Source organism: Xiphophorus couchianus, chromosome 6 (assembly GCF_001444195.1).
Source record: "Xiphophorus couchianus chromosome 6, X_couchianus-1.0, whole genome shotgun sequence".
In the NCBI taxonomy this organism is placed as follows: domain Eukaryota; kingdom Metazoa; phylum Chordata; class Actinopteri; order Cyprinodontiformes; family Poeciliidae; genus Xiphophorus; species Xiphophorus couchianus.
This window is the reverse complement of record NC_040233.1, coordinates 1,979,647-1,990,757: the sequence shown is the minus strand read 5'-3', so window position 1 is coordinate 1,990,757 and position 11,111 is coordinate 1,979,647. Positions and strand designations below refer to the sequence as shown.

Genomic DNA, 11,111 nt, shown 5'->3' with positions numbered 1-11,111 from the left:
TGGAGGCTTTATTATTAAAGTTTATGAAGTTGCATCTGGCTCTTATGTTTTGGCAAAGAATCATCTTACGGAAAATGTTTCGGTATGATTTGGGGCCAAAAACGAAAGCACTTATCATTTATGATCAAACATATCAACTAACACGTTATTATTAAATTATTTTAATAGTTATAATTGAATACTCGCACACAAAAAATCTGTTTTTCTTTTATAGACAGGAGTAGAAATGGAACATTAAGAAAAGCGAGAAATGGACCACAGTTTATCAAAAACATATACAAACAATAGATCTTTGTAGTACGAGGTAGTTTACAGTGAAGTTAAATAAAGTGCAGGCAAGTACAGTTGGAGATTGATTGGTAGATTCAGGTTTCCAGCTTAGAAGATGAGCTCTCTGAAATAGTTCGGTCTTTTCCGCGTGGTTTCGTTCGTTTTCGTTCACAGCTCAGTAGTTCCCACGCACTCTCCTTCCCTGCGCCGTGCTGAGCTGGAAAATGGCTGAGCGTAGGGCCAGGGAGTTATGAACGGGAGAAGTACAGCGCAGTTAAAAGTTAAATCAGAGCTGTCGCCAGGAGATTCTGACACACCAAGAACACAACCGTTTGCAGCTGGGACACAGCAGACTTCTCCTCGGTCGCTTCGAGACTGTTAAAGCCCCACTGCAGAAAAAGCGAGAAGACCCAAAAAACCATCCGCGGGTGAGTTTTTCTCAACTTATTGCACATTTCCAGGACAGCAGGGAAGGCAGCTGCCAATGTACTGGAAAATGGTGGAAGTTCAATTCTGTTACTGTGCCGTGTGGACACAGAGCCATGCTTGCGTTGTTTGTCAATGCTAAAGTTTATTTTTCACATTTTCCCTTGTGTTTTTTTTCTGTTGCTCTGAAATTTTTGCTGGAAAAAGTATAACTTGGTCTATTCGCACTTTCCTCTGTGCTAGCGCCTCTCGACAATGACGTGTATAGAATGTTGATTTACAGTCAATAGCTAAATAAAATACTTTAAATACATTTTAAATTAAATGTTTAGCTTGTTGAGTTTGTGCATTTATATAAGGATGGCACTAATAACCAAATAAATCACTAACCAAGTGTAACTAGTTGCTAAAGTTGTCCGTTTGGTGTTTGTTGTTCGTATTTTTCCTAATAATGCTAACATTCAGCTTTTTGCGCTTTGTTGCGACGGTAAAATTACATTTAATCCCAGTAAGTCAGCCTGTAGCGTGCGTGAGCGTGCGTGTGTTTTATACTAAGATGCGTGCACATACTCCATGCGAGAACATGATGTAGGCCTTGCGTAGTAGAGAATATGATTGTTATTTGGATATGGTTTCCGTCGAGCAGTAATAGTGACTCTAAATCGTGCTATTTTTTGCGTAAAACAACTGAGCTGTATATAAACCCCTTTATATTTGGCTTAATTACCGAGTCAGCCAGAATGCAACCAAAACGTCCGTCCTCTTTCACACTGCTCCCTCTTACTGCTCTCTGTAAAACATGACTTGAGGCAAAACTTAGTTTTAATGTTTAAAGAAACAGAAAATGTAACTTGTTAAATTTTAAAATAATTGAAAATTTAAATTATTTTAAAAAATAATTTAAAATAAAAATATATGATCTCTTTTGGCAGTGACATAAATTTTTTGCTTCAACATTTTTTTTTTTATATATATAAATGGGACACTGAAGATTATTTAAAAGTTGCACTGATCATGATTTGTGGCAGACTGCCAATCTCAGTTTTATAAAGTTTTGATCTTCCAATACCAATTTTGGGCTATTCTGTTTTTTTCTTAAAGAACTATAAGAAAAACAATAAACAAATGGTATTAAAATATGGTTGTTTTTTGTTTGTTTGTTTTATTTTGTTTTGGGGTTTTTTCTCTTTCCGGACATGAGCACCGAGCAGCCATCTATAAGTGAAAAATATCTAAGAGAGACTTGCTCTGAAAAGGGTTTTACAAACAAAGAAAGAATTGGTCACATTATTTACATTTAGTCATTTTTACCATTTCAGATTCGCAGCTAACATAATTAGCAGCAGTTTTTATATGTATTCCTGATAGAATTTAGATCCTTACCTCTGAGGTGTCCAATGTTTCATAACCCAACAAGTTTCACACCACCACATTTTAAAAGTTAAAAAAAATTAAATAAATCAGATTTGCTGTACTTTGTTCACCCTTTTTGTTTTCTGCCCCACGTCTTGTGCTCTCTAGCAGCCTGGACATGTTGCAAAAAATATTTTTTATGGCATGTTAATACATTTTATTGATTCAGTAACAGTATATACAGCAAAGACTAATGTTTTGAACATACAGTGCATTAATTGACTGTAAAAAGGTTTAATATCTGAGCCTTCCGCCAGTCAGTTGCTGGTCATAGTAGACCAAGTATCCAAATTCCTCTGTGTGTCTATTTTTACTATGTTAACTCTTAAATGAATAACCAATGTTGATGAATTCTTGTCTTATTAATGCTCTGAGGTGATCATGATTTGACTGAAATCTGAGGTACGGTCATGTCAACATTTCTGGCAGGAACAATGAATAGTCATGTCTGGTGCTGTTGGCCTGTTCTTCAGGCCTGTGGTGCAGCAGGTTTTTCAGATCCATATGGACATTTTTGACTGAGGCCAACATGTATCCATCGCCAAGGGAACATAAGGATAACAAAGCAGCTGCCTCATATTTTGCTCATAAAGTCTAATGACTGTTTTTAAGTTAGATCACTTGGTGTTAATTACATGCTGTCTTGTATATTGTGATATGTAGGTCAGTAATATGTAGTAGACAGGTGAGGTTCATCATGGCTGGTAAGGCACTGACTTCTCCGTGGTTGGATATACAAATATATAAGGCCCAAATATTTTAATTTTGACCTTAATTGAAATGCTTAGTTGCTTTAGTAACTTTTAGTTATGCTTTAATCACTTCCATACTATTCAACAAAACCATAGAACACAAAATATTTAATATTAGGTCATAATATTATGTTTTTTGGCTCTTTTTTATAAATTTAAATTTCACCTTCATTTGCATACAACACCCATCCGCCTATCCTCCATGGACATCATGAAAATCCTCAATGCTTGCCTTCATTTTTAAACATTTGATTATTTTAATGGAGATGATTGCCAAGGAGGCCAGTCCTCCTGGTTGGGTTCTATTCCAAATGTATTTTTTTATATTCTTCTGATTGTTTTCTGTCTTTTCAACGTGTATGGGGCTCGGCACTGCACCCTACCAATGTGGTATGGCACTTTCTGTTGAGCCCCAAACATTGTCTCTTCACATTTGTGGCCAATCAGAAATTCTAAGATTTCACACACATTCATTAAATTTGTTAAACAGAATGTGGAACTCTCAGTCGAAAATGTTTCATGAAGAGGAAAAAACAGGAAAACTAAGAAAAGGTGCAATTTTATAGTCCAGAAAATACTGTACCTATTTTACTTGTCATTCATGGTGACAGGTGAGTCTCCCCTAACTGCATGTCACTGATATAGATGTTTATGAGGGCTTAAGTGTGTTAATCTGAGGTTTTAAAATAAGAGCACCTGCTCTTGATATCCTGCTGCTCTTTTTATATTATCTCAAAACAGACAGCAGATCACACTGTGCCTACTAGAGCAGTACGTGCAATACAGGGATTCAGTGAAATGCACTGAGGTGTTGGTTGGGTGGGCGTGGGAGGGCACAATACGCCTGAACGACAAACAAGCCTCCAGTCACTAGTTGGCAGCAGTGCTCAAACTGATCAAGAAGTTGGTTGTGTAAAAGAAGCACACTACACAGGCACACTGGTGTACAGAGCTGACAGAAAAGGAGAGAGACAGAGGGGTTTGTGACATTGAAAAGAAAAATGGCAGAGGCACCAGAAAAATTGCTATCAGAAAAAAACCAGCAGATATGACAAACTTTCATAACCTTGGGTATACTGTGAATGTAAAAATGTATTCACTTTTCATCTCTTCTGATAATCTAAAACAGTGGTTCTCAAATGGGGGTACGCGTACCCCTGGGGGTACGTGGAGGTACTGCAGGGGGTACGTGAAGCTTTTCAAATTATCTTTAAAAAATCAGTAGGCTCCTCATAATAAGTCTTGGGGAAAAATTATTTTGTAAAAAGTTCGATAAAATATAAATGTGTGTTCATGCACTGAATTTTATATTCAGTATTTAGTTTCAATATCCTAAAACGGACCCCCCCACCAAGTTAGTTTGACCCATGGACCCAGGGCACTCGTCAACGACCTGTCGTTATCATGATTACACTGTAACTATGGAGACGTGGCTAAAGCGTAGCAGCAATGCTGCTGAAAGTACAGATAAAGTGAAAAAGAAGGCAAAACCAGAGCCGACGAAGTACATAATGTACATGGAAAAGTATGTTTTAATGGGATTTACGTCCACGATCTCTGTACCTCTTTTTTATTCCAAAAATGTTTTGCCCGTGTCAAGGGGTACTTGACTAAAAATATATTTTTAAGGGGGTACATCACTGAAAAAAGTTTGAGAACCACTGATCTAAAATATAAGCAATGTTGTTGCAAAATGTGCACAAAAAGTTTTAGGTTATATACCTTTTTTGAAAACAAAAAAACAGAAGAAAAGCTGAGAAGTAACCAATGTTAACACAGTTGTAAATGTTACTCAGTTTAGTCTAGAAATGCACATCCCAGTGAATAATTTACATATGTTCTCCTTAGAGATTATATGTTACAAAATTTGTTAATATACTGAAGTTGGAATTTTTTTAGGACTTAAAACAATAAGGAAAGCTGCAACAACTTAACACTTAAATTGTTATAAATTCTTTTGATAATCCAGTGATTGTTTGCAGAGTGCTGGTACCAGTAGTTTGTACAAATAAATAATTAAATGACATCAAGTTCTCAGCACTATTTCAATGGTACTGAAAAAAAAATCAGCTTAAGTCCACATGCAGCTGCCTAGGCATTCTGCTGGTCCTAAACACTGCACAGCATCTGAGATGTGTCAATAGACTGGTACTGTCTTGTAAAGGACTTTTGATCAGAAGAGATCTCCCAACAGCTTTGCTTTATGGTCCATTCATTATACATTTGAATGGTATACTGGATTTGTAAAAAAAAAAAAAAATCAATGTATTCTCAGTGGCTACACCAGCTTGTCTTTAAGTAAAAAGAATCAAAACTGAATCTTCAGTCAGTTCTGTAGCAGCCAACTTCACTCCTACAAAATGCTTTTTTTCACTAAATATCCGTCCATTGTCTCTACCTCCTTATTGTTGCAGGTAGATGAGCCAGCTGGGGGGCTGGTGCCTATCTCCAGCAGTCAGTGGGGGGGGGGTGCTCCTGTTAAGCTAACAGTCTGTGTGACGAAGCTGGAGAAGCTGAAGAGAACCTGAAGCAGAACCCACAAATGCCTGGGTGAAACATGCAAACTCCACACAGAAAGACCACTGGTATTTAATCCAGTTAACTTACTGTAAGTTAACTGTATTGTCAGCTTCATGTCTCATACTAACCAAAATTATGAACAAATGAACATACCAGTCTGTGGCTCAGACTGGTTAAATTTTTTATTCTGCACATATTTCCTTCATTGGGTTGGTTTAGCTTTTGTACCTTTGTAATTAGTGCCTCCCGCCTTGATTTCTGTGCTCAGAGGGTACCGTATAACAGAGAAAATCATCCAGTGAAAGAGAATAGTTAAATCTCAAGAATATTGTTATATAAAACAGTTGATCCCTTCAATGAAGCACAAAATCCATTTGCTATTCATAACAGCACATTTAAAAAGATTCAAGCTTGGTGTTTATAAAATAATAAGAGTGAATCAAACAAATGTTTATCTGAAAAGCTTTATTTAAATTATTCTTAAATTTGATCTTACTGATTATTTGTGTAGCATTTTTCACTTTACTGTTACTGCAGACGTCTTCTATTTGCCCCTACTGTACGATTACAGCATGACTCAAGGATTTCTCTAATCACATGCAGGCGTGAGTCTTTCCATGTTATGTTTCACATCCCAAGCCTTAGATAGTTGAATTTATTTAAAATTACCATTTCACCTAAAATTATGAGCTGACACCTTGGTGTGAAAGACTTGAAGAAGCTCAGTTTGGGGAAAAAACTGGAGTTGTTTTGATCACTGCCTAGAAACATTTTCTAATATTAGAACGTTTTCTTGATTTGCCCCGCTTCTTTGGTGACTGTGGAGCACATGGCCAGACCATTGACCAATCAGAGTGCAGGACTGGCTTTCCCTCTCTCTAGCAACAGTGAGTTACTTGCTGCCTATTCATTATTTATTTTCCTGTGGTCTCCCTCTGCTGCGTGGGCTGTGCTGGTAGGAAAGTGCTCCGTTCGTCTTCCACTCTGCCGTTTTCCTGCTGTCTGCTGTTGTCTACCCAGACTGAAGGTGTCTAAAAGGGAATGGATCTGCGGACCCCGAGCTGACCAGCTGCTGTGCTGACCTGTAATGCAGAGCTAAGACACTTGGACCGTAACAGACTCTTTTCAACCTCGCAGGACTTGTTTTACTCTTCAACTTACTATTAAACTTGTGCTCAGCTTTTTTAAAATCTTTGATTTTTTTTTTTTTTTTTTTGCCTTCTTTATGCTGCATTTCATTGACCGTAAACAAATAAAACATGGCAACTGGAAAAACAACAGGACTTTTTCTAAAGATGACAGCGAAGGGAGGGGGAACAGTAGGAGGCTGGACTTTTTGCATGTTTTATGGGCTTGGGTTGGGGGGTGAGGAGCAGGTGGAGAGATGAGGCAGAGGAGTTTTGGCTCTGAGTGGGTGGGTGGGGGGGTGATAGTGGTGTGAGGATTGCGGGCTGTGGTTGGGTATGCCAGTGCCACGTGTCTAGCCTGGCACTTCTTGCTTGTCGATCCGGAGGATGTGGGACTGAGAGTCTTGCTGAGCCTGTCCAGCTTCTTTCTGAGCAAAAAGTGGGGTGAGTTTTGCACGATCCTGCATCTGGGTATTACCCTAACCTTAAACATTCTCTTTCAAATCCAAATATGGAATTATTTATATATATATAAAAATTTATACAATAAATTTATTATTATTATTATTCACAAGGCGTTTCCAGTAAACGTGTGCGCGCATTCCAAATGCCTTTGGGGAGAGAGAATAACTAGACTAAGGTTTAGAAGCATGCACTTTTGGATTCATGCATGCAGACTGGATGTTTAGCTGATTATTTTGTGCACCATCACTGCAAGTGTTGTCCATTCATGGAGATTTCTGAAACGATGGCATACCAGGCCCTGCAAACCAGGCCTTCGGGTTGTCAGATTTAGCCATTTTGGAAAAGACCCCAAATTTTGTTTTAACAAATAAACCAAAACAACCGGATGATTGCAGTCACTATTCTGTCCCTCCCACTTTTTATTCCTACTTGTTCCTGCTCCTCAGACATCATTTCATTCTGTTTAGACATTAATAGGACCGTTGTCCTTGCCAGGTCCACAAACAGCAGATGTCGTACTTAATCTGGAAATGGTAATCTGTCATCTATCTCATAATTTCTATTTTAAAATATAATGCAGCAGCAGTTCGTACTTAATCTCATTCTTGGATTGCTAAATAGACTTATGATTGGTCCATATTTCACCAGAGATTCTATAATATTGTTTTCAGTCTGTGATTTTTAGACTGATAATTTAAAAATAATCGCCTTTCAATTATTAGCCAGAGCAAGGAAGAAGAGTCCTCGTATTTATGACTATAAAAAACCTTTTTAAGCAGTTTTCTTTTAGATGCTCGGCACAAACTATATATGCTGTGTGCATCTCATTAGGCTTTGCAGTTATTTATATTTTGGTTTTCAATTACACATAATCACTGATGATGTATTTGCTGCATTTACATATATAAATCTTTACACATTAATGACTATTTGTTTTTAACTAGCTTTATCTTGCATAGAATAAATGTGATAGAGAGTGACTGAAGTGTTTTGACTAAAGCAAACCAAAATAGGTCTGAATTAACACGGTTACTGCTTTTCTGTCCCGTGTAGGAACAACTGTGGCAAAGCGTCCTACCTTTTTAGGAACATTCTGGCTGATTTGTGGTTCATGTCTTTGGTTGCATGCTCATACTGCAAAATCCTTCCTTTCACTTCTGTACATCAGTCTTGTTGGCGTGCGTTTTTAAAGAACAGTTATTTCATAGTGAAACTTGTTGTTCCTATGGAAGGTGTTCTGCGGAGGGAGTGAATTTAGCTAAGGCTCTAGTCCAGTTCCCAGTCTGCTGTTGGCTATGACGCATCATCATCTGATCTCTCCTTCCTAAGTGTAGACTGCACAGATGCATGGAGCTGTCGCAGTTCGCCATTTTCATGCATCACTTTAGCTTAATTTCATGTAGGACTGTGCTGCCTTTCTTTGGGTATTTATCGAACAGCGTCATCCTTTTAGCTGTAACTGTGATTGTTTCGTAACATCTTTTATAAAAATTATTTTTAAATTAGTATCACCGGTTTAACTTTTTTTTTCTATTCTTTGTTTCTTGTTTTTGTTATGCAGATCAGTTATTGCTCCTGCTGAATTTCAGCAAACCTAAAGGATTTAAAAGCTCTCTACTCCAAACATTTGTCCTCCAATCCGTCTATTTAGAGCATGGAGATTCACCGACACCAGGCTGTTGGCTTGGCGTAAGCTTTCATCAGAACACAAAACTAAGACCAGTCTCAAGGTTTTTACTGCTTAAAGGAGTATGTTGCCGACGCTCTCCCTCTGCTCCATCATTTGGCTGAACCGCGGTATCAAGCTGAGGAAAGTACACCAGTCTAGCAATACTGGTCAGCTCTGAAGCCGTTGCCACTACAGCCATTACATCAGCTACCTTATAAACTAGTAAAAATGCTTCTAAGCTTTGGGTGACTTTCCCTCCTTCCTTCAGCCCCTCCAGCCTAGAAACCACAGCACCAACACCTCCCTTTAGTGACTCAGCAGCAGCTTCAGTTTCTGAGCGTAAGAAACTGAGCAGGATTCCATTATCGACGAAAACAGGAACTCCTCCGCTCAACAAAATGGCGACAGATGGTTTCCAATACCGTGTGCTCTACACATTTACCAAGGACCAGGAAGAGGACTTGGACCTGCAGCCAGGGGACCTCCTGACTGTCAGCAAGGCCTCTCTGATGTCAGTGCAGAGCTACGAAGAGGGCTTTGAGGAGCACCCGGAGCGTCTAGGCTGGATCCTAGGATACAACGAACGCACCATGCAGAGAGGCGACTTCCCAGGGACCTTCGTCGAATTTGTTGGTCCCATCAAAATGGCACATCCATCAAGTCAACCAAGGTCCCAGCGACCTCTCCCGGCTGCTCCCATACCAGAACCATCTCAAGGTATGATCGTTCATGTTATTTTAAATGTTAGATTTTACTCCATCTCTGCTTGATGCTGGTGTTCTGTTGGTTTGGCATGCCCTGTCAGAATAGCATATTGGAAGTCCAACAGGTTTCTCTATCAGCCAACATACCGATGTTTGTGAAGAGGTATGTTGTTTTGATTGGTGTTAGTCTGAACCAGTGTACTCGTTTCTAAGTTACTATATCAGTGTATCTCACTGAAACAAAATAATAAACAACAAATTAGTAATAATTTATTGTTTACAGAATGGTTGGTTACCAGGGCCAGTTAGCTTGGGCTAGTTTGAGGAGTACATGGAGTAGGGGTGCACTGATTTATCGGCCAGCCAACTTATCAGTAATAATTTCCTTCATTTTGGGACATCGGTGATCGGCCTATACTTACATGTGAAGCCGATCTTATCCACTGATCTTATCTACCTCATCAAAGGTCTAAAAATCAACCACTGTCATCTTTTGTTGTCCTGTGACAGAGGTTTGACAGAGGCTGGCCCACCAGGTCATGTCTGCACATTCGCGGTTAACAATAGTCATCCCCCTGTTGCCAACTCATCAACTTTCTTGCTGTATTTAGAGACATTTCAGACAAAAAAAATCTGTATCGGCCAAAATTGGAATCGGTAGGTCAGGCTTATTAAAGATGCAGCCCTAAAGTAGATAAAAGAGAAGTCTTGTATCTGAACAATAACTGATACTTGCTAAATAAAACCTCCAAGGTTTTGAGTATTTCACAAATTTGTTAAGCAAAGAAAAACAAGAAATCACATTTATGTAAGTATTCACAGCCTTTGGTTAATACATTGTTGACTTAATGTGTCTTAATCGTTGAATATGATGCCTCCGGCTCATCTCACCGATCTTTAGGCAGCCTCTCACGTTCTTCTCTGCAGTTCCTCTCCAGCTCCATCAGGTTGGTTGGAGACGTCTGTCAGCCATTTTCACATCTCTCCAGAGATGTTCAGTGAAGTCCAAATCTGGTTGCAAAAATCTCAAAACTTTTTTCCACATCGTCATAGGAGTGCTATTGGGGTATTTCTATGTAGAATTTGTGGAAAGACAATAATGTAATATGTTGAATAAGACTGTAACATAACAAAATGTGGAAAAAGTGAGCACTGTGAATACTTTCCATATGCACTGTATCTAAAAAATACTGTAGAAACATTAAAAATGGAAAGAGATTAAGACACATTAAGTTAACTTGCAGAGAGGTAGATGTAAAACACCAGTGTTGTGTGACACATGTCAAAAAGTACGCCCCTATCTCTGTCTCTCATTGATGCAGTGCTTAGCAATTATTCTTGGTTTTGTTCCTTTTTCAATCATCATCAGTTGTAAAGAAACTACCTCATAGTTCAGTAATTTGTACATGCATCTGTTGTCGGTGTGCATGTGTAAATGACCCATGTAAAATTACCCAGTACACTGAAAACCAGAGAGGTTCCAGGGTGTTTTTACATCTACCCATCCAGAGATGACACACAGCTCTGCAGTGTTTGCAATGCTAATGCATCGCTGTATTGCTACCATGAAAGAAAAGCTTTAGCTCCAGCAGTTTTATTGTCAAAGGACAGGTTGGGCTAAACCTTAGTGTAAGCAAGTGTACCTAAAAAGTTCACAAATATCATCATTTAGACAAATGTTTGTTTTTTTATACTGTTTAATGTAAATCTTTAATTCAACTTCCTGCTGGTTACTGCATTTCATATTGACCATTTAGTTTTATCC

General features: G+C 38.6%; 1 protein-coding gene across 4 annotated transcripts in view; it reads left to right on the top strand.

The window, feature by feature from the left end:
- Positions 1-448: 448 nt before the first annotated feature.
- The window catches only part of pik3r2 (phosphoinositide-3-kinase, regulatory subunit 2 (beta)), a 51,403-nt gene continuing 40,740 nt past the window's right edge, over positions 449-11,111 (top strand). The window contains exons 1-2 of one of the 4 annotated variants that reach the window (XM_028019879.1): positions 449-698; positions 8,535-9,359. In XM_028019879.1, coding sequence (XP_027875680.1) covers positions 9,041-9,359 — 319 coding nt within the window. In that variant the 5' untranslated portion in view covers positions 449-698; positions 8,535-9,040. Of the gene's footprint in view, positions 699-6,803; positions 6,953-8,534; positions 9,360-11,111 lie in introns of those variants that run through there. The other 3 variants (XM_028019877.1, XM_028019878.1, XM_028019880.1) reach the window with 3 other exon arrangements.